General features: G+C 39.0%; 1 protein-coding gene across 1 annotated transcript in view; it reads left to right on the top strand.

The window, feature by feature from the left end:
• Positions 1–24,480, top strand: part of TRPM1 (transient receptor potential cation channel subfamily M member 1) — a 184,133-nt gene that overhangs the window by 80,490 nt on the left and 79,163 nt on the right. Inside the window, exons 3-6 of the mRNA XM_078151622.1 lie at positions 18,480–18,559; positions 21,108–21,303; positions 23,278–23,491; positions 24,128–24,252. Of these exons, the coding sequence (XP_078007748.1) occupies positions 18,480–18,559; positions 21,108–21,303; positions 23,278–23,491; positions 24,128–24,252 (615 nt within the window). The remainder of the gene's footprint in view (positions 1–18,479; positions 18,560–21,107; positions 21,304–23,277; positions 23,492–24,127; positions 24,253–24,480) is intronic.

The following is a 24,480-nucleotide window of genomic DNA, read 5'->3' as shown; positions in this document are numbered from 1 at the left end:
ATTTTTAAAAAAACCTAGAATTAGAACCAATTGAAATTCTCCTTTCTCTACAGAACAGGTAGAAATCAGTACACCCATTTGCCCCTTATCTTTTGTGCCCCTCTCCTAAACTAAAGGGGCTATTTCTAAGTTGACAGGCAAGGTACTCTGGATTCCAACTCAGCATACAATGAGGGAACTAAGGATAATAAGTCCAACATTTGTAAAACATTTTATACTTTCAAAAAGCTTTCACCTCCATTATTCATTTGATTCTCACCACAACTCTTTGAGGTAGGCAGTGACAGATATTATTAAGCCCATTGAACAGAGAGGAAAATTGAGCCACAAGGAAGAATAAGTTATTTGCACAAAGTCACACAGCAGGATAGTACAGCTTTGGAACTGAATCCAGGTTTATTGGATCTTAGGGCAATAGGGATCTTGTTGATGGCAACATACCAGAATCTAGCAGAAATTACTTTGACAGTCTACCTAAGTCCAGGACTGTGTATGCCAATGCAGATCTTCCTAATTAATTATCTTGATTGTTTTGATGTAGTCCTGGTGTTTTCCTCTTAATTGGCAATTTGCACTTGCTCAGTGCTAACCTGTAATCACTTTGCGTTCTACCACAAAGGTGATCAATTCAACGAGCTGTTGTAAGGTTAGCCCAGAATTTATTTCCTTACTCCTGAAAAAAGTTCCAGGTCATCCCATTACCATTATGATTAATACTGTGTTTATCTTGCACAGTTTTGCTGGCCCATTAAAAATAAGAACTCCTGAGCCCAGACTGGGTCATGCCTGCTCTCCAATATATACAAGAGTAGAGGGTTTTGATAAAATATGTGTCAACATAAGCATATTTTGAAATGCCATGGGAAAACAAAAGAAAATGTTACTGAGGGACTAGAAAAATAAACCTGAAATGAAACTACTGAGGCGTGTAATCATTTCTAGATTATGTGATGTGAGAGGCAAAGTTTATTTAGACACTCATTTACCTGCATGAGGTATAGAATGAAAAGGAAGCATATTATTTGCTTATGAGCCAGTCTATAATACACATTTCTCAAAAATGTTTTGGAGCTGATGTTGAATTCAATTCAACAAAGATTTATTTAGTGCTAATTTTATGTATAAAGCCCCCTTCTACGTGCTGAGGAACATATACAAAGGTTAAGAAAGACATAATCCCTACCCCTGAGGAGTTTATAGCCTAGTAGGGAGGAGAGGACACAAAAATGAATTACTATGATACTCAGTATTATATAACTTTATAGGTGTACTGCAAAATGAAGTGCTATGTGAGATCTGAGAGAAAAGCCACTAATGACTGAGAGGGTTGGGAAAAGCCTCCCAGGGAAGGTAGTACTGGGGCTAAGCCCTAAAGGTTAGCTAGGAACCCAGCAAGTAAAGGAGAGAGATAGAGGATGTAAGCATAGGTATAGCATAAACAAAGGAAGGAAGGCAATAATATATGGTAGAATAAGTTCAGGAAGGGCAGAGAGCAGCCCATGCTCACCACGGCATAGCATGAATTTCTTTAAATTATGTACCTTAAAAATTAACAGTCATTTTCCTTACAGATGAATCTATCTGTTTTCATAACAGATTTGTTTCAGTTCAACAATCCAGCAAGCATGTGGCTAGGCTCTCCTCATCCACAGACCCCTGAGAGCTACCACCAGTTCATGCATCTATTCAAAACCACAACTCATTAGCCTCCACTTATGTTTCTCCTATGCTAGACCAAAACATAAGACACATTAATTCAAAGCAAAAAGCATTTAGGATAGCAAAGTGAACAACAAAGAAGCACTTCCCCCCATATTTGTAGGGGCAAATTCTCCCAGAGATTCACACATCATGGGTGGGAAAGGGAATAAGGATGTGGAATTCATGTTGCTTGAGAAAGGCATACTCCTATGACTGCTTCCTGGGCAGAACCTATCTTTTCCTGTAAAGTTATTTATTCTGATGTATTGGTATCATTTTCTGGGCCAATCTTTCTTGACCACATTTCGAGTCTGACCTATTAGGATCCACTGTATTATCATTACAGAATCTCTACTGTTTCATCTCCATCACACTATTGCCATTTGCTCATTTCCTACTAAATTATATCGACTATATAGCCTCTTCTCAACAGGGTGGTTGAAAAATGTTTTGGATGTTTTTGTTGTTATTGTTATTATTGCTATTTGTTGGTTGGTTGGTTTTGAGGTGTTTTGGGGGTTTTTTTTAGCATCCAGTACAAAAGTTCAGGATTATCAACTCTTTTATGAGTTGTACTCATAGCTGCACCCAGCCAACCATCAAAAAAACCTTGCATCAGATTTATCTTTCAGACTCTTTTCTTTTTGTCTCAGGAATCACTCCCTAGGCCTACCTACTATTTGGATTGGGGTAAGGAAATTCTTTTTCACTCTCATCATGCCTTTAGTCAATGGTTTCAGGGACAGTTAAGTCATGTCAGGGCTTTTCTTAGCAAAATGGGAGAGATAAAATGGAAGCTATTCCAGCCAGCACCAAAAATCATTGTTCTCTCTACATTTATTATGTACTTGATATGTGCATATCAAGTTATTATGTATTAACAAGCCTTGTGTTAAACACTGGGAGAGCTACAAAGATTAAGACATAGTTCCTGTTCTCATGGAACTCATAGTCTAAAGAGGGATATAATTCATATACTAAGACAAAATGGAATGTAGTTCACACACATAAAAGGGAAACTAACCAAATGCTTTATAAGATACACATATTTCATGTAGGTAAATATACCAATGTGTAAAATGTTCATGTTTTACTGAAATGCCATATATATATGGTAGGTATTCACAATCTCAGCTCCTTCCAGGTAAATTCTGCCACATGTAATAACAACAATGGCTAGTATTTATATAGTGCTTTGGTAAGTGTTAACGATTATCTCAACTTTGCAGAAGAGGAAAATAAGGTTAAGTGATTCATCTAGGGTCACACAGCTAGTAAATGTCTGAGGCAGGATTTGAACTCAGGTTTTCCTGATTTCAGGTCCAGTGCTCTGTCCATTGTGCCACCCAACCAAACTTAGACTTGATACTCTCTCATGTGACTTCTAAAATTCTATCCTGGGATTTTGTAGAAATGATTCCAGTTTAAGTGTGATTTAGACCGTATGATCTCTGTAGTTCTTCCAACTTTTTAATTCCTTTCAGGTCATTTAAAATAAAGGCTCTATCCTCAAATTGCAGCACTTCATTGAGCATACCTATAGCATTTGTAACTTTACATATGAAAAATTATTTCATTCCACACTCCATACATAACTGCAGCAAACATATAATCAAAGATTATACATGGAATTTTGTTGTTCACTTGTTGCAGCTATGTCCTACTCTTTGTGACCCTATTTGGGGTTTTCTTGGCAAAGATGCTGGAGTGGTTTACCATTTTCTTCTCAAGCTCATTTTACAGATCAGGAAACTGAGGTAAACAGGGCCAAGTAAATCCCAGGGTCACACAACTAGTAAGTGTCTGAGGCTGGACTTGAACTCAGGTCTTCCTGACTCCAGGTCTGATGATGCTTTATTTACTGAACCCCCCAGCTGCCCCACACATGGAATAATTTGTTTATATATGCACTATGAAAGACCTCTCCAGCCAGATAACTCCTGATGAATGAGGCAGGGAATGGGTTAAAAAGAAAAAAAGTAGGAAATACCTGTCAAGCATTCCTTTATCACCTTTCCTATACCCCCTCCTTTTTTCCATTGTCCAAGGGGCCCTGTACCCTAATGCTGCCACAGGTGACTGAGGGCTTTGCATTCTAGAGTAGAAGCCTGGCCTATCTCCCCAGGCAGTAAGCCAGGTGCCAGATCTTTCCTGACAGACCCCAACCTTGCAAAATAAGTTATTTATTCTACATCTTATTTCCCTCAGTGCTTTTTGGATACTGATATACAGTTGTTTGTCAGACTGTATTTAATTGTTAGCTATTATAGCTAGAAGGGAACTTAGAGGCCGTTTAGACCAGCCTTCTCAAATCACAAAGAGGAAGCTGAAGCCCAGGGTGGGAAAGTACTAAATGACTTGCCTACAATCAGACAGGAAAAAGAACCCCAAAACAGAAGTCAGAGAACCATTTCTCCAGCACTTTCTCCATTGCACTACATTATCGCCTGTTTGCTTTATTGCCAGAGTCAAAATAGGCACTTCTATTATTCTTCAGCACTTAGGGTATAGAGTAGAAGAGATTCAGAAACTGTGCATCTGTTAAAAAATGTTATTTTAACTTCTGCCTAGAAATACATTTCATGGAATTAGCAGTCTCCAGAGAAGTCACTATTTTTTTCTCAGGCCTCTGCTCTCAACTAGTGATATTCTAAATCAAAGAATGTTAATACTAGAAGATGTTAAGGGGTCCCCTGAACTTGGCCTTTTGAGTTGCCATATTTTCCAAAAACAGAGGACCCAGAGTATGCAAGAGGCCCTGAAAGTGTCAAGGATGAAGCCCTCCCCCGCCTCCTCAGCTGACACAATTTGTTGTTTGCACCCCAAGCTGGATTCCCTGTGTATCTTCGGGAGTCAAGACAGGTGCCAGTCAATCTGCCCTAGACTGGGAAACTGCTTACAAAGGGACCCTTAGAGGATAGCTAATTTTTGTATTTTTGTTTGTTTGGTTTTTGTGAGGCAATCAGGGTTAAGTGACTCACCCAGGGTCACACAGCTAGTGAGGCCAGCTTTGAACTCAGGTCTTCCTGACTTCAGGGCCCGTGCTCTATCACTTGAGCCATCTAGTTGTCCCAATCCTCTACTTTCACAGATGAGGATATTGAGGCCCTGAAAAGTTAACTGACTTACTTGTTCAAAGCCAGCTGCCTAGGAAGTGGTAGAACTAGAATTCAAAGCCAGGTCTTCTGGCTCTAAATTCAGGAGTCTTTCTACTGTATCTCACCAAGGCTAACTGGGGTGGAGTCATCAGGGCTTTTCCTGGACCGTATTTGGACTCCTTTTGTAGGAACACCCAGGCTTAACACCTGATTAGCATGAATAAATTAGTTAAGGTTGAAAGGTAGCAGAAACTCCTTGGTCCTGCCCTCACAATAGTCTGCCTGCAACTGCCTGCAGAAGCTCCCTCCCTGGAGTGTCCTTCCCTCCTTTTCTCACCACCTTGGAGCCTTGTGTCCTATGGTACTCTCCTTACAATCCCCACAACTGAATTTCTCTTTAGAAATCACTCTGAATGCAGATTTGATACTCCTTACCCCATGTATAAAAGTTGATAGTTAAAGCTCTTTATCACACTGCCTCATGTTATCACTAATATAGTAATTGATAATTATGGCTTAATGCTTTTTCTTCCCTGAGAATATTTGCACTTTATCAGGGGTTTTAAATGTTTTAATTCATAGAAATAGTGAGTAAGAGGATTTCAGAATTCAGGCAGAACCCAAAGAAGAAGTGTTTAGAGGCTGGGGAACCTTTTAATGTCCCCTCAAACCACCTCATGCCTATTCATAAGGCTGGTCTTGCTTCTAAACACCAAGGTAAACTGAGACTTAATCCAAAGCCTGAAATCAGCAAAATGGGGCCAGAAATCACCAGATAAAATAAGGTTGCCTGCAATCCCTGCTTTTAGTTAGATAAGAAAAATCCTTCTGTGAACCATCAACATTTCTAGTCCCAAATGGAACCTGGCATGGTTTTCAGCTTGATTTTACAGCTAAGGGAAAAGGAAGTTCACTTCTCATTTACATCAAATCCAATTTCTCCTTTCCACTGAGCCAGGACGGGGGAGGGCAGCAAACAACTCTTCTCACCTCAGCTGCATATATACTAAGTCCCAAGAGTCAGTGGTCCTTGAAAACAAACTTTGCTTCCCAGAGCCAGGCTTTATAGTTCAAAGAGTAGAAAGTAGCCTTCATGGTATGATTGTAAGGACAGCAAAGGGCCTCCCTGACCCAAATCATTTCCCCACAGTACCAGAAATTTTTAATATTAGCAATTGAGTCCATTGGGTTATGTCATTCGATTTAACAGAATTTAACAGACAATTATTCCGTGGTATATAGGGCACTTTGCTAGATAGTATGCCCCCATGCAGCTTATAGTCTAGTAGACATTGATGGCATCTTTAAGACCCTGCTGAAACTCAAATCCCTCCGAAAGAGGAAAGGCATTTGCCTATCACAAGCTATTCATGCCATATCAAATAATTGGCTGTTTCCTTGGAAAGCAGAGTATAGTATCCTGAGGTAGTTGGAAATAAGCTAAGTCAGCCTTTATGGGGAAAGAGTTAGATGTAGAATATGGGATACCATTGGAACAGAGCAAACCTGGGTGGGGCATTTAAGAGGACCATGTGCATTCTGAGAGTAGAATGAAAACATTTAGGCAAGGGGGGGAAAGGGAACAAGCATTGTTTGATATCTACTATGTACCAGATACTTCACAAATGTTACTTCATTTCATCCTCACAATAATAGACAACTCTCTGTGCCTTAGTTTCCTCATCTCTAAAATGAGATTGCATCCAAATTCTTACTTTTAATTAGCCTTTAAATTCTTCCAGCTCTAACTTATATGATCCTCTGACCTAGGGGAGAGAGAACCTCATAGAACCTAGGGACATGGAATTGTGAATTGAGAAAGCACCAAAGACTGTATGTGTATGCACCTCACATTTTTGCTGATGGACAGTCCTGTCTCTCCACAGGTTATTAAGCTTTCGTGTACATACAAGTTGCATATTACCTTCCTTGGAAACAGCAAGAGGCTATGCTATCCATCTAAGCTACAGGGGAAGCAGTTCTGTGGTTTTTCTTTGGACAAACATTGAACATAGAGCAGATTGAGTTTGGAATCTAGCCTCAGTTGTTGTCAAATGGTATTTAAGCCCTAGTTGTGGTATAGGTAACCATCACCAAATCAATACCCTTCAACATGATGGCTATGCTGAAAACTAATCATTTTTTTAAAATGCCACCTGGTCACCGTGAGTGATGGCAATATTAACATAAGACATGAGAAAAATGAAGTGTTCTTGGAATATACATATATATGCTATATAAATATATTATATATTCAATATACACATTCTTCCCAATACACTCATAATAGAATCATTAAGCAAAAGAACAAAGGTTTTTTTAAGCTAAAATCGGTCTAGGAAAGTGTGCTCCTTAGTTATTTCCCTGAGATGTTCTGCCATTGGTTCTGATGCATTCCTAGGCTCTTTTAATAAATAAAGATTCATTTAGAGGTTCACATAGTTCAAGGTCTCAGTTTACAATAAAGCATAGCACCATATATGCCACCTGTGTTTTTCCTGACACACAAAAGTCTTGGGCTGCAAATGTAGCCTATTGTCTTGTATCTTGAACCTTCTCAGTATTTTCTGTTCCTCATCAGTCCTGCCCTGAATCTCCCTCAGATTTGGTAGCATGCCCTGAAGATATGAAGCCCATGGCATCTTCCTTCTCCGGGTTAAGGGAGAGCAGAGTAGAGGAAGTTATTTGACTCAATGATAGCATTATTTCTTTCTGATCCTCCCTTCACCTCCTCCTTCCCACAACCTGTCCAGTCTTATCTCTCATTACTCTTAGAATCATTGACTTTAAGAGCCCAATGCCCTCATTTTACAGGCAAGCACAATGAATCCCAGAGATGTTGAGTGTCTTGCCAGTGGTTACAGCAACCAGTTAATGACAGGGGAAGGACTAGAAACAACCCAGATCTCTTAAAGTCCAGAATTCTTTCTTCAACACAACACTATCCATAAATTGGTATTTGGGAGACAGCATCTGGAGGTAGATCTTTAGGGAAAAACAATCTTCCTATTTAAGTATACCATAGTTTAGGAAGCAGCCAAACCCTCTGCTCCAACCACAACTGCTTCTTCACTTCCATCTGCACAGTGCATAACATGGTACCTGGCACACAGAAGGCACTTAAATACTATTGACTGGTGATTGAAGTAGTAAAAAGGAGTTAGATTTGTAGTCAGAGGACCTGGGTTGAACTCCTGACTACTACTTAACTACCTATGTGACTTTGGGTCAATCGCTTCATCTCTCTGGGCCTCAGTTTCTCCATTTGTAAAATGAGAGGGTTGGACTAGATGGCCTCTATGGTCCACTCCAATGATAAAGCAATGATCCCATGATCTTCTATGCTTTTAGGATCTTATGATCCTAAGTATTCCATAACTTAAGAAACAGCCAAGCTCTCTACTCCACCTACACCTGCTCCTTCATATTCCTTTGTAGAATTAAAAAAGTACCAGTTTTGGAATCAGAGGATCCAGGTTCTAATTCCAATTCTGCTTACTACCTTTATGACTTCAGTCAAGTCTCTGGGCCTCTGTTTCTTCATTTGTAAAATGAAGAAGTTGAAGGAAATTATCTCTGATGTCCCTCCGAGCTCTCTCTATATAAATCTATAAGCCTTAGCCACCACCGTAGCTTTTCTTTTTTTCTTTTTTTAATATAAATTTATTTATTTTTAGTTTTCAACATTCACTTCCACAAGTTTTTGAGTTCCAAATTTTCACCCCATCTCACCCCTCCCCCCACACCAAGATGGCATGCAATCTGAATATCCCTTCCCCTAGTCTGTCCTCTCTTCTATCTCTTCCCCCCCCCATCCCCTTCCCCTTCTATTTTCCTGTAGGGCAGGATAGACTTCTGTACCCCATTTCCTGTATTTCTTACTTCCCAGTAGCATGTGAAAACATTTTTTTAAACATATGTTTTTAAAACTTTACGTTTCAAATCTTCTCCCTTCCTCCTTCCCCACCTACCTTCATTGAAAAGGCAAGCAACTCAATATAGGTTGTACATGTGCAGTTATGCAAAACACTTCCATAGAAGACATGTTGTGAAAAACTAACTCTATTTCCCTTAATCCCATCCTGCCCTCCCACTTACTCTATTCTTTCTTTTGACCCTGTCCCTCCTCAGAAGTATTTACTTCTGATTTCCCCCTTTCCCAATTTGCTCTCTTCTCTATCATACCCCTGCTCTCTTGTCCCCTTCTCCCCCTATTTTCCTGTAGGGTAAGACAGATTTCCATACCCAATTGAATGTGTATATAATTCCCTCCTTAAGCCACACTCTATGAAAATAAGATTCACTCATTCCCTCTCACCTTCCCCCATTTCCCCTCCACTGTAAGAGCTTTTCTTTTCTGTTTTTTTTTGTGAGATAATTTACCCCATTCTACCTCTCCCTTTCTTCTTCTCCGAGTATAATCCTCCCTCATCCCTTAATTTTATTCTCCAGATAAGACCCCTTAATCTTCAACTCACCCTGTGCCCTCTATCTATCTATCCATATATGCATACATATATTTTTTTCCTCCAACTACCCTAATACTGACAAAGGTCTCATGAGTTATAAATATCATCTTTCCATGCAGGAATGTAAACAGTTCAATCTTAATAAGTCTTTATGATTTCTCTTTCCTGTTTACCTCTTCATGTTCCACTTGAGTCCTGTATTTGAAAGTGAAATTTTCTATTCAGCTCTGGTCTTTTCATCAGGAATGCTTGAAAGTCCCCTACTTCACTGAATGACCATTTTTTCCCCTGAAGGATTATACTCAGTTTTGCTGGGTAGGTGATTCTTGGTTGTAATCCTATCTCCTTTGCCCTCTGGAATATTATATTCCATGCCCTGTGGTCCTTTAATGTAGAAGCTGCTAAATCTTGTGTTATCCTGATTGTGTTTCCACAGTACTTGAATTGTTTCCTTCTGGCAGCTTGTAATATTTTCTCCTTGACCTGGGAACTCTGGAATTTGGTACAATATTCCTAGGAGTTTTCCTTTGGGGATCTCTTTCAGGAGGAGATCTGTGGATTCTTTCAATTTCTATTTTGCCCTCTGGTTCTAATATATCAGGGCAGTTTTCCTTGATAATTTCTTGAAAGATGATGTCTAGGCTCTTTTTTTGATCATGGCTTTCAGATAGTCCAATAATTTTTAAATTCTCTCTCCTGGATCTATTTTCCAGGTCAGTTGTTTTTCCAATGAGATATTTCACATTGTTTTCTAATTTTTCATTCTTTTGGATTTGTTTTACAGTGTCTTGATTTCTCATAAAGTCACTAGCTTCCAATTGCTCTATTCTAATTTTTAAGGAAGTATTTTCTTCAGTAATCTTTTGGACTTCCTTTTCCATTTGGCCAATTTTTCTTTTTAGGGCATTTTTCTCCTCATTGGCTTTTTTGGACCTCTTTTGCCATTTGGGTTAGGCTATTTTTTAAGGTGTTATTTTCTTCAGTATTTTTTTGGGTCTCCTTTAGCAAGCTGTTGACTTGTTTTTCATGATTTTCTTGCATCACTCTCATTTCTCTTCCCAGTTTTTCCTCTACTTCCCTTACTTGCTTCTCAAAATCCCTTTTGAGCTCTTCCAAGGCCTGGGACTGATTCATATTTTTCTTGGAGGCTTTGGATGTAGGAGCTTTGACTTTGTTGTCTTCTTCTGGTTGTATATTTTGATCTTCTTTTTCACCAAAGTAAGATAATATGGTCTGACTCTTTTTGCGCTGCTTGCTCATGATCCCAGCCAATTACTTGAGTTTTAAACTCTTTGTTAAGGTAAGAGTCTGCTTCCAATGTGGAGAGTGTACTGTCCCAAGCTTCAGGGGTTTGTATAGCTGTTTTCAGAGATACTTGTAGGGACCTGTAAATTTTCAGTTCTTCCAAGGTGGTATGATAAGGGGCGAGGTGTTTACTCCTTTCCTGGCCTGTGACCACAAGTACTCCTTTCTGTCCTGTAACTGTGAGGAGGGGTTTCTCTCCACAGCCACTACAAGCTCCACCACACCAGCACTCCTCCTCACCCCAGCACTGCCGCCCAGAACTGTGACCCAGATCCACACACGGGCAAAGCAAGAGATTCCTGCCTCAGCACTGGCAAAGAGATCCCTGCAGTCCCTCTCTGATCAGCCACTGGATTCCCCCTCAGTCTTTGGGCCAGAAGCTGAGGAAGCAGCTGCCCCCCCCCGGGCCACGCTCTTGGGGAATGGAGCTAAGACCCTGCCTTCCTTTCTCAGCACCAACAGAAACAGACTTTTCCCACTGACCTTCTAAGCTGTCTTTGGCATTCGTGGATTGAGGAGTCTGGAAACCTCCACAGCTGCCCGCGATTCAGTCCTCTGAGGCCTGCTCTGGGTTTGCTGCAGCCTGCGAGCCCATGCCGCCCTCCTCTACTAGCCCTGCGGATATACCTTTCTGATCAATCATCCAGGTTGTCTTGGGCTGGAAATTTGTTTTTGTGGGTTCTGCTGCTTCAGAATTTGTTTAGAGCCATTTTTTAATGAGTATTTGGAGGGGTTTGGGGGACAGCTCAAGCAAGTTGCTGCTTTCACTCTGCCATCTTGGCTCTGCTCCCCCTCCATAGCTTTTCTCACACTGTTCTGCCTTATCTGGAATGCTCTGCTTTCTGGTCCTCCCTCCCCCATTTCAAATCCTACTCATATTTTAAGGCCCATTTCAGTCCCCACCTTCTTCAGGAAGCCTTTTCCAACTATTCTAGCCCATACTGATCTCTTCCTTCTCTGCTTTCCCACAGCCCTGATAGTCTGAACCATATAATTCAGTGCTAGATCATAGACTATCTCTTCCTGGTCTCTAATGGTTAAACATGAGGTTCTACACATCTCCACCCCCTCTAGCTCCTGGAAGGGGAGGAGGGTCATCATGCTACACACACAACCATCCAGTGTAAATTTCTGTGATTGGCTGAAACACTTCAGAAGAAACTTTTGTCATTTTCTAACAAAAAAAAAATGAAACGTGCTGTACATTTTCCATGAATCCCCAAAGTCCTTATCCATTTTCACATGCTTTCCAAGTGTGACAGTGCTATGCTTTGCAAGGACAGGGTTTGTGAAATGCACCCGGGTCTGACCTGCCTTCCGGCCATTGTTGTTTTGGAATTTACATTCACAATTCATAAGGAGCCATGGGCTGTATTAGCTCAAAGATTCCATGGCACTTTGTGTGCTCTAGGTTTGGCATTCTTCCACTCTGGGGGTGGAGGGGGGAGAAGGGCAAGTCTGGCCAAGAGGTTACTGTCACCTAGGACTTACCCCTTTCCAATATAACCCATAGTAGTCAGCCTAGTACAGTGAACCAGTATTCCCAGAACTATTAGGCCTACACCACCTAAGCCCATTCAATAGCCATCTACCAGCGCTATTGTTTATGATCTGTCATTCAAGAGGCTTGGACTACCAGCTGTTGTTATTGGGCCAAAGGCAGCCTGCAAATGATTGTTAATAAGCCATGTGTGGGCTCCTGGCCTCTTTTGGTTTGGACCTATAATTCAGTTTTGCCAAAAATCACTTGCCCTGGGTAAGTAATGATTTTTACCAAATGAATAGAATAGAATGTTGGTTTTATTCCTTTTTCTGCCTATAGACACCAGGTAAAGATAATGGAGTGTGAATGGGAAGGGGGTTCAGGTAGTAAAAAAAATTGATAGGCTGGCAGATGTTTGTGCATATTTGCAAGGCCACCATAGCGGATGCTTTATCTATGTGTTTTACTGAGAGCTATTCAGGCTTCAGCCTTCTTCCATCCAGGGCTTATTATAATTATGATTATGAATAGTTAACACTAATTGAATACTCTAAGATTTGCAGTGCTTTACCCAATTATCTGTTTCCTATGTATGTTTTGTCTCACCAATCAATCAACAACCATTTATTAAGTTGCAGACATTGCACTAACAAGATTTTAAACTCTATGAAGGCAGGGAATCATGCCTTACACTTCTTTTACATATCCCATAGTGATCAACATTGCTCAGATCATAGGGTCATGAGGAAAGTGAATCCCAGAGATGTCAAGCTACATACCCAAAGTAATGCAGATAATAAGCAGCAAAGCCAGAATTCAAGCCTAGATTTTTTTTATTCCAGATGCAGCATTCTTTTGTGCCACAAACACAGAAAAAAAACTCTATACTTTCTAAATGGAATTAAGGCTAGGCATTTAACAGTTAAATAAACTTTTTAAACCTCATGATGTAGGACACAGATAAAGCTTCTTTTGAAAGCTTTGCCAGTCACAACCAAAAGTGTTTTTTTGTTTTTGTTTTGTTTTTAGATAAAAGGGAATTTCACAAGGTATGAAAGTAGAGACAAATGTTTCATTTATTTATCCCAGTTTTGCTAGAGACCACATGCAATACCAAGCAAGGACACAAGGTGGCATATTTTTGCCAATGTTCTATAGTTCTACACAGTGTTTCGTTTTGCTGTTCTGCTTAAAAAAACCTTTGACTACAAAGTTTCTTTCCGGCTGGGCTAAAGGTTAGTTTGTCAGAGCAATAGGTCACTGGAAGCAGCTGAGTGATCATTGGTCAGATTGCTGGACCTGTAGTCAGAAGTTGTTGTTCACTCATTTCTCAGGCATGCTGATTTGTGACCTCATTTGGGGTTTTCTTGGCAAAGATACTGGAATAGTTCGCCATTTCCTTCTCCAGCTTATTTTACAGATGAGGAAGCTGAGGCAAACAGGGTGAAGTGACTTGCCCAGGTCACACAGCTAGGGAATGTCTGATGGAAGATTTGAACTCATGAAGAGGAATCTTCTTCACTCCAAGCCCAGTGCTATGGGGATAATAATAACACCTACCTCCCAGGAATGTTATGATGATCAAATGAGTTGAAGTTTTATGCTTAAAATATGTCTTATGCTAAAGTCACATGCCTAGCACAATGCCTGGCACATAGTAGGTGATATATATTAGGTGATATTTATTTATCTATTTATTTATTTATTGTTAGTATCAATTTTTATTCTGCCAAACTCTTTGAGTTTGGATATGACAGGCCCCTTTAAAACAGAACCACTAATTGAATGAAAGCCTTGTGAAATGGAAGCATGATCACGTAGGTGTTAGGAGACCCAAGTCCAAGTCTCGGGTGTAGCCATTATTTCCTAAGTGAAAAGCATTTTACCTCTCTGAAACTCAGCTTTCTCATCTATAATATGATAATACTCATGTTCTAGATCTCTCAGGGTTGTTATGAGAAAAGTACTTTATAAAGCTTAAAGCACTACATTGCAGCGGTGGGGAAACTGAGACCACAGGCTCCCCACCCCTGAAGGCTAAGTCATTAATCTGAGAAGGGTCGTTAATACTTTAGGAACTTAAGGTTTATAGTTAGATAGAAACCTAGAAATCATTGAATTCTGGGGTTCTTAACCTTTTGGGGGTCATAAACCCCTTTGGTAATCTGGTGAAACCTATGTACTTCTCAGAAAAATGTTTTTTAATAACTGAAGGAAATGATGTATTTCAGCTAGAGGTTAGTGAAAATAAAGACACAATTTTTTTTCCCTGTCCAGGTCCACAGACCCTTCCCACACACATGAAATCTATCTACATGGTCTACAGATCCCAAGTTAAGTAGCTCTGGTCTTGACCAACCCCATGATTGTATAGATGAGGAAACTGAGGCCCAGAGAGAAGTGAAAGTAACTGTAATTCCATTCAACCTTTACTAAGTTCCTTTCTTAAAAGACACTGGTACTAGATACTGAACTGGCCCAAGATCACACAGATGATAACTAACAGAACCAGGATTTGGAACTAGGTTCCAGTGCCATAGGACTGTAGATTTAGAGTGGGAAGAGCTAGAACAATAATAATAATAATAACAATAACTAGCATTTATATAGTGCCTCAAGGTTTTCAAAGTACTGCATTTGCTCTGACACCTCTATGAGGTAGCTGCTATAATTTTCCCCATTTTACAGAAGAGGAAGCTGGGGGTGAGAGTGGTTAAGGCCAGACACCTAGTGTGTGAATTAGGATTCAATCTAAGGTCTTCCTGACTCCAGATCCAATATGCTTTCTACTGTGCCAATTTCAAATGTCAAAGGTGATTTGATTCAACCTCCTTATTTTAAAAAGGAGAAAACTGAGACCAAAAGAAATTATGTGACTTGTCCAGGGTCATGGGCTTAAATCTGTCTTCTAACTCTAAATCTAGAATTCTTTTCACTGATACACTGTTCTCTCATGATCCACTTCATGCATGAGTAGTCAAGGGCAAAAAGATCATTGTCTATCCAAATATTGTCTTGTAGGTTTATATCACCTACAAGGAATTCTCTGACTGCAAATCCAGTGTTCTTTCCACTGCTCTGTGCTATTTTTAGAGTACATTAATTAACATATTCCATAGCAGGAATCAATCTCTTTCATTAGCTACAGAGTCACATAGCAGAACTCTGAAGAAATGGGAAGGATGTAGGATAATCCTCTTTGGATGGGGGTAAGGAAACCAGAAAATGCCTGGATAGCACAGGAGAGCAGGTATAGGTAGAATAACACACTGGGGGTACCCTAACAAGCTAGGAGTCAACCGGAGGATTCTGGATGTCTAGGGAAGGCAACAAAAAGGAAAGATATGGCCCCTGAAATAGTCAAGACAACTTTTCCTATTCCACTAACAATAACAATAACAACAATGATTATTATTAGCTATATTTATATCATACTATGTGCAATGCACTGTGCTAAGTTCTTTACAATTATTATCTCATTTGATTCTCACAATAACCCTGGGAGGTAGGTACTATTATCTCCATTTTACAGATGAGAAAACTGAGGCAAACAGGGGTTAAGTGATTTGTCCAGGGTCACACAGTATCTCAGGACTGGATTTGAACTCAGGCATTCTGAATTCCAGGCCCAGTACGCTACCCACTTCACCAGTTTGCTGTCAAGAATGCAGCGTAGGGGGCAAAATGGACTGCAGGTGTTCCTAGCTGCCTCTTTATTTATTTTTTTTTTTAGTGCAGGAGAAGGTAATATCATCATCATTTTGGAGCTGGAAAATTAAGAGCTGCCAAAGGTGTTTTTCCTCAGTTTCACCTCTTATATAAAGAGCATATAGGGTATATATTCCAATGAGCCTCCAGCTTTCTTCATCAGATTTAACTCATTTCTGGTATGCCTAGGAGCCCAATCTCATTAATTATCCTTGGGGACTTTTCATGTTGCTCTTCTAGGATTTGCTGGAATTTTATCATTTTTCATGGATCTCTCAATTCTAATAGCTATCTCAATGCTCTTCCTCACTTCTCTTCTACAAATATAGCTGGATAATTGCCCTAAAATCCTCTAAAAGGTGCCTGGTCCAAGACTTTTAATGCTATTTCCAAAATCACAGAGTTTGATGTTCTCTCCCTGAAAAAAAAAACTCTCCTCCCAAGAAATAGTTCTGCCAACTTGGTGTGGGCATCCCACATAGAACTTTTTAAAAAGGAGGGGGAGGGAGGAGAGACAATTTTAGTTATTTGCCACCAATTATAATCAAGCCCTATGTAAAGAGATTAAACAGACAAAGGCAGGGCATTTCAAAGGCAGGCTGGCTGTGTTGTGTTGATTCCACTGAGCTAGAATGCCCATTTGCCTTCTTTTTAATTAGAACTAAAACATGTCTCAGAGCCATGCACAGAAGCTCTACCCAGGCCCTTACTCCTACTGAATCCCAGATACCGTCTGAAGAACAATAAACCTGAAATTTTCCTTGCTGTTTTCAATGGGACTGACACTGTTTCATGGTGGAAATAAGCATGGTACAGTGGAAAGAGAATTGAGGATGTGGGACATAGGTTCTCCTGACTCTCCATGGATGAGTTGTATGAATTTGGATAAGTCACTCCATCTCTCTGATTTCATCTGTGAAATATGGGCCAGCAGGAAGCTCTTGAGGTCTAGAGGGTTAGATAATCAAGGAAGTTCCTTCAAGCTGAGGCAGCATAGTACAATGGCCAGAGTGTTTGGGTTCAAATCCTGCCTTTGATGTTTACCTACCTGTGTGACCTTGGGCAAATCAGCCTCTCTCAACCAGTTTCCCCATCTGTAAAATGAGGGGTTCAGGCTAGATGTACTCTGAGATACCTCCTACCACTAGAACTGTGATCTTATAATCTGAATCCTATGATATTTCATCAAAGACCCAGCCCTAGGAAGAATGTTAGTGATAGAGGCAAAGTAATTCAGTGAGTGCATAATTGGTACAACAGTCTCAACGACTGTGAGTAGCTCCCACACTGGAGGCAATAGGAATGACTCAGTATCTGTCTGTGAGGGCAGTGCTTTTGTGGTGCAGAGAAGGCCAGCACCAGGCCCAGCCACCATGATTAATGATGCCTCTGGCTGCTTAGAGCATTCTGCAGGCTCCACTCTCAGCTCGCTAATTGAACTTCACTGTTCCTTCTGAAAGACAGTGGTTGGAGTAATTAAAGCAGTAATGTGTTGCTGTACTTCTCGGGCTTCTCCTGGCCAGAGTCCTGTCATCTTCAGGTTTCTTTGTTTGTTTGTTTGTTTGTTTGTTTTAACCACTCTGACTTCCTATGCCTCCTTTAAACATCTCAATGGGGATGTCACAGAACAAGAACCATTCGATTTCAGAGTTGGGTAGGTCCTCTGCGGCCAGCTTGGCCATACCCATTCCCAAAGAATGATTCTCATTTTAACGTACCAGGTGAGTAGTCATGAAGCTTTTGTACCTAATGTGTGCTGGACATTGGCTTAGGGGATACAAAAGCAAAAATGAAACAGTCCTCAAGTAGTTTATATTCTTATGAGGGAGACTATATATACATATGGAAGTTATTTTTTCTTAAAACTTTCAGGTTTTATTTTAGAATGTATAAAATTCCAGTGTTATCCATATTCATGAGTCTTTTTATATGTGTTTGCATATAACTTCTAAATTCCAAAGTTATCATTCCAAAAGAAATCATTGTCATGGAAACACATGATTTAGAAGATTTAAAAAAAAACAAAAACAAGGAACGGGACAGACTATTCCTCTGTCTTATACCCATCCCCAAACTCATTTGACATAGTCACAAAATTTTCATAGATGAGGTATTATTGTGTTAAGAAGGTATTAATACCCTGTTATAGCTTTAGCAGTATGAATAACTAACTTCTCTTTGTTTCTTTCTCATTGTAAAATGACTAGAACTCTAACATTCTTTCTAATTCTGTATCTATTATCCTATTTTATTAAAAATGGTATTTTTCCATTTTATTTTGTTTTTCAATTAACAATTGTTTAATTTCTCCTTCCTCTCCCTCACTTGAAAGGGGAAAAAAACTGTAGCAACAAACATGCATAGTCACTCAAGACAGACTCCCACATTGTTCGTGTCCAAAAATGTATGCTTCACATTTTTAGATATGAATTCACTTTGCACCATCACCTCTCTGTCAGGAGGTGATTTGCATAGTTCATAATTAGTCTTCTGGATTCATGTTTGGTCATTGTATTGATTAAAATTTGTAAGTCTTTCAAAGTTGTATTTACAACGTTGCTAATTTATAAATTGTTTTTCTAGTCCTGTTCACTTTACTCTGCATCAATCCATACAAATCTTCCTAGGTTTCTTTGAATCCAACCCTTTTGTCATCTAGAAATGGATGATGGATTGATGATATGCTAGTCTACTTTCTACCTCTTCCACTTTCAGGGACAAAAATCTTGGATAGAGAAGACTTTTTCCAAAAGAGAATGCATCTACACAATTGTCAGCAGTAAAGACCCAAACAGGTGAGCTAAATGTAGTAATCTTGCCTTGGGATTGACAGCTTTTCAGAAAGGAAGCTCTTGGTATGGGCAGAAATGAATGAGGATAGTGGCCCTAAGCAGAGAAGGTAGCCTGAAGTAAACAAGGATACTAAAAAAGAAACCCTGATCAAAAATATTTCCACCATTAAGTCTACTCACTGCAGAGTTATTCGGGTTGACAAGATCCTCTATTAAAATGCAAATATCTCCTTAGGGTGAATTCTTTCAATCTGACACCAAAATCACTTTCCTTTGAACGCCTTTTAAAACCAGTGCCCTCAGAAAAATAGGAGCTTTTTCTTGGTAGGGAGAGAATATTAAATGAAGTATGGAAGACTTTAGGGTAGAGGAGATACCAAGAGGTGAAAGCAGAGTACAAAAGGGGATCATGAGGATAGCAATTACTTTGCAATTTTGACTTGGGCTATAGTAGTGGTTGGATAATACTTGTTCTATGTTAATATCTCATATAGTCTTCTACACAATTTAGTTAGTATTATTTTGATGCTGTGTTTAGATAAGAAATACTCCATCATATGAAAAATAAGAACTATTTTCAAATTTAAAAATTCTGTTCAAACTAAGAATTAAATATGTCCTCACTGGTATCATTTAATTCTTTTTCAAAGAAATTAACTTGTTGCTTACAATTGAAGAAAAGGTCAAACAATGATGAACAGTCATTATTCTAAGTCCACCAAAGCAACCTTGGAAAACTTTGGTCTTAATCACCCAGCTCAAAATAGATTCTCTTAAGTGCTGGCCTTTTAAATTAATGTGGTAGATATGATTTGAGGCATGTCTTAAGATTTCATCAGTCCTACATCTACCACTGACTTGCCCTGAAACCTGAAATTCCTACCATTAAAGTCATCCCTTCCAATTACAGCATTTCCTTCCAAAGGTCACTGAAAATTCATATCCCTATGAGGGGAGAGAGGATTGATGGTATAATCTATTACTACCCATTAATACATACCTTTCATTTATCAGATTTATTGCCATAAAGCCAATCAGAGAGCAGAGTGCTGATGGGATTCCACATGGGAAGTGTACATTTGAATGAAAGAAGGGCTAAGAGAAAGGTCTTAATTATAAGTAGCTTCACAAGGAACACAATCTTCTGCTGGACCCCAGGAATCCCAGAGGATTGGCTAAGGTCTATAGAAAACAAGACAGCTATAGCTATCACTCCACTTTCCTCATCCAAAATCAGAATATCCTAGGGGCTAAGAACAGTAAGGTTCAATCCTACAAACATTTATTAAGCACCAATTAAGTGCCAAACACACAATGAACAAAACATAGAAGACAGCTTCCTGGTGCCATTTAGTCCAAGAAGTAGATTTCCTTCTCTGTCTTGCTACAGAAATGTATTTTGTGAGGCTTAGCCAAACTCTTATTATTGAAGACATAATCATCCCAGAGAATTTCTTATTTTTGTTATGTTTCAGTATGTCAGAGATATAATTGAAACATGATAGTGTTATAGGATATAATCTATGATTTACATATTTACCCACCACACATGTGATTAATTACATTTCTGCCTAGAAATTGTCATTCTTTTTTGTTGTTATGAAGTGGATAACTTTTGCAGGTTTTATTTTCATTTCTGCAGTTATATACATACATATATATATATATATATGCATATATATATGTATGTATGTATATATATACATATATATATATGAAAGAACACACATAGTATCGCATAATGAATAGAATTCTGACCTTAAAGTCAAGAAGACTAGTGTTTAAATTTTGCCTCTGAGACCAACTATGTGACTGTGGACAAGTCATTTAACTTCTCTAAGCTTCAGACAACTCTAAGACTCTAAAGCTATTGATATGTTATGATCTGCTTGAGTAAAGGGAATTCTCAAACTAGGAGTTCTAAAACTGAAAAAGCACAGAAATCTGCTGCCATTCAACATCAGGGTAAATGAGTTCCTGAGAGCATGGTACATTAACTGGATTTTGCAATAATGACCCTCTACCATTAAGAAAAAGAAAAATCATGTCCCTAAACTGTTTAGTAAGGTAGTAAAGCACACTTTTTAGAAAATTTTTTATTTGCATTGGTTAAAATTGTGAAGTTTTTGCATTTTCACACATCATTCATCTGGAAAACACAATCATGTATAATATCTTGTTCCCCAATTATTCTGAAGAGATTATTAGCTCCTTCAAGGCAGGGATCCAGATCATATTTGTCTTTGTATATCCACCATGTTTTATTTATCATAGATGAGGGCAGGGACTGGTTTTTTTACCTTTTATTGTATTGATAGTGCTTAGCTCCTAATAAATGCTTGTTGACTGAGAATTGAACTACAGATTATAACCTATACTAATTTGGAATGTACTTCTACACAAGTTTATATGTTGGCAACAAACGTTTGGTAGCATGGGTTGGCCCTGTGTACTGTACTACTGATAGAATTAATGAGACTAGATAAGGCATCTTCTAACATGATGGCACACTTGTTTAATGAAAATAGAGATTTTTGAATTTTATTTTTAGGTGTTGCTGCGGCCTGCTTATTTCCCAGCATATTCCACCTCTGCCGAGTAGCACCCCCAACAAAAATGTGGAAGAAAATAAACAAGTGGAGGCACAGCCAGAGAAATGGTCTGTCAGTAAACATACCCAACTCTATCCCACAGATTCCTATGGTATGCTGGAATTTCAGGGTGGTGGACATACAAATAAAGCCATGGTAAGAGACACATTAAGGAGAAATGTGGAAAAATTTGCTTTTGGTACCACAAAAGTGAAGCCTACTATATACACGATATTTTCGTCATGCTTTTCATTAAGGGGGTGGAATGAGTTCCTTGTATTTTGAGGGTACGTGTAGAGTCCCCATGAAAAAAAGATGCCCTTTCCTAAATTTTGGCCATAGGCCTCAGACATTCCCATGGACAATCAAAGTTATCCCTATCCTGTACTTTTTAATATGTCTTCGTTTGACTATTCAAGAACCTTTTTAGATATGGAAAGGAAGTTTTGTTTTCCTTGACAAATTGGTGATTTGATAATATTCTTAGGTCCTCTACAGTCTCCTGGAAGGATTTTTAGGTTGAGGTTTTTTTTCTCCAATTCTGACACTATGAAATAGCTTCTCTTTGCACAGAAATACAATGGAGCAATACAATCTAATATTGCTCACTTTGTTTATGCTTTGTGTATCTTTCATAGGAACTTTTGTGGCTACTAGGTACCCGACCTTAATTGGCTTAAAAATACAAAAGTGCTACAAGAAATATTTTTCTTTTCTTAAATATATATATATATAATATATATATATATATACACACACACACAAATATTTAATTTATGAACATAAAATATACATGAGAAATAGTGTGGGATAATGGATGGAAAGCTGGCCTTAGATCTAGGAAAACTTAGGTGTAAGTTCTGCCTTTGACACAATACTGGCTGTGTGAGCCTGGGCAAGAAGGTGTTGACTTGAAAGTAGAGGAACTTTTCTTGCCTGGGCTCCTCATATCAATGAAATAAATCATAAGTCTAATTTCCATTCTGTCCTACAGTATATATACATACATATACATATGTATACTATACATGCACATGTAAGATAGATACATGTATGCATACATGCTTAGATACATTAACTTTGAAATCTTGAAAAATTCCCATGGATTTCCACAGTCCAGATTATCAGAAACTATCTACCTCACCTAAAGAGAACTCAGAAAGAGTCCTAATTCTTTGTTATAAGCAGTACCCTTTGATATTTTGGTTAACATTGCTAGATATGAGCAATTTTCTGTACCATGCATACTTTCAGCACCTTCTAGAAGTGATTTTGTTTTTATCCAGACCTGTGATTCCATTGGTATGGATAACACTCAGTGAGGAAACTCCCTTTACTGATTCAGATCTGCAATTTAATGTGATTTTTGGTCTTAGAGAATTGTTTGGGGGTGTTGAGAGGTTAAATGACTTGTCCAGGGTCACATAGTCATTATGTGCCAAAGACTGGACTTGAATCCAGGTCTTCTTGATTCTAAAATTGGTTTTATAACCACTACACTCTTTTGCCTCTCATTTGGGAAACAGTTGAGTCCTGACAATACTCCCTCCCATGTGCCCAGCCATTGCATTTTTGTAACATCAGTTATTTCACTGTCCTGTGAAAGTTCTTTTAGTAAAATCTTGTTTTGTTCAAAGTGCTACAAAATGTGGTCTCCCAGAATTAGACCATATAAAGCTGGCAATAATAGCAATTGGCACGGTACCAATGGGCACAAAGATGTAATTCACAGAGCTACAAATTCTGAATATTAATCTCTTCTCTACTGAGAATGTCAGGCTTAAATCTTAATGTCTACTGAAGACTTCCTATTTTAATGCTTAATTGTTTTGAGCAATTTGCCATTCTATTCTGTTCTTCTGCTTATAAAACAGGGAGTCCAGGTCCTTTCCAGGGTCCAGATCAGATATTAGATTTCTCCACCTCTGAGTTTCTACTTTGTTATTGAACCAGCCATACAGGTTGGGGGTGGAGGGGTAGAATTGACAGGGGAGGGTTAATAAGGACCCTAGGTCCTACAAGGTGAAAAGAACATCCCCTACTCGGATGTATCTAATTTGACTTTTCACCTTTGAGCTAAGAAGCGTAGACAAGAGCTTGTTCTCAGAGAGTATCAAAAATCTTTTGCAGTATATCCGGGTGTCATATGACACCAAACCAGATTCCCTTCTTCATCTTATGGTGAAAGATTGGCAACTAGAACTTCCCAAGCTTTTAATCTCTGTTCATGGGGGACTCCAGAACTTTGAGATGCAGCCCAAGCTGAAGCAGGTATTTGGAAAAGGGCTAATCAAGGCTGCCATGACAACAGGAGCCTGGATTTTCACAGGAGGAGTCAGTACTGGTAAGAGTACAGTATCGTTTTTTTCCCATATATATATATATGTGTGTGTGTGTACATACACACACACACACACACACACATATACTAAAATAATACAAAGAAGACTAGATTGGTCCTTGTGTGAGGATAACATCCCCTCCACCACCACTCCCTCTCAAAAACATAAATATTTCATCTTCAGGGCCTTCAGGGCCAAGTCTAAATCTTCCTTTAGCCAATGGCTTGTGTTTGACTTTGGTACAATCTTATGGACTATTGAACCAAGAATAGCATTCCAAAGAGAACTCATTTGGACCTATTTTTGGATATTCAGAATCAGTGCTGTAAAAATCTGCAGTGCTACCGAAGTCTTCCCTATGTAGTCTTATGGGGGTTTTGTTTGTTTGCTTTTTTTTCCCTACAGGAATTAAGGCAAGATTATTCTTTACCGTGAATTGATCATCCTGTTTCATCCTAATCATATTGGGCACTGGTTCTTATTTTAATTCCACAGAATTCAGGAGGGTTCCCTAAAGTTCATTAGTAGAGATGTAGGTTGTAGTCCAAAGGGTTTGAAAAGATAATAAAATCATAGGCTCTAGAGCTGGAAGGGGCCTTAGAAATCACCTATTCTAATAAATTATTGCTGCTTTGTAGGTGTCATTAGCCATGTAGGCGATGCCTTGAAGGACCATTCCTCAAAGTCCAGGGGCAGGATTTGTGCCATAGGAATTGCTCCATGGGGCATTGTGGAAAACAAGGAAGACCTCATTGGAAAGGATGTAAGTCTTTTAAGAACCTATTGTCTAAGAACAATGAATTGTCATTGTGATAGAGTGATGAATATTTCATTCATTTGCTTACTGTGTAATGTATTAATTCAGCAAAGGTAGAGAAGTGAAGGTGAATTAGGAATAACAACTCATGAGCTGCCTTCCATTATAAACAGGGTTTTGTGAACTTGGCAATTCCACCAATGACCTTTTCAAGGACCACCATCAACTAACTAT

Source organism: Phascolarctos cinereus, unplaced genomic scaffold (assembly GCF_003287225.1).
Source record: "Phascolarctos cinereus isolate Bilbo 61053 unplaced genomic scaffold, phaCin_HiC Scaffold_3;HRSCAF=262, whole genome shotgun sequence".
NCBI lineage: Eukaryota > Metazoa > Chordata > Mammalia > Diprotodontia > Phascolarctidae > Phascolarctos > Phascolarctos cinereus.
This window is presented reverse-complemented; position numbering and strand designations above follow the sequence as displayed.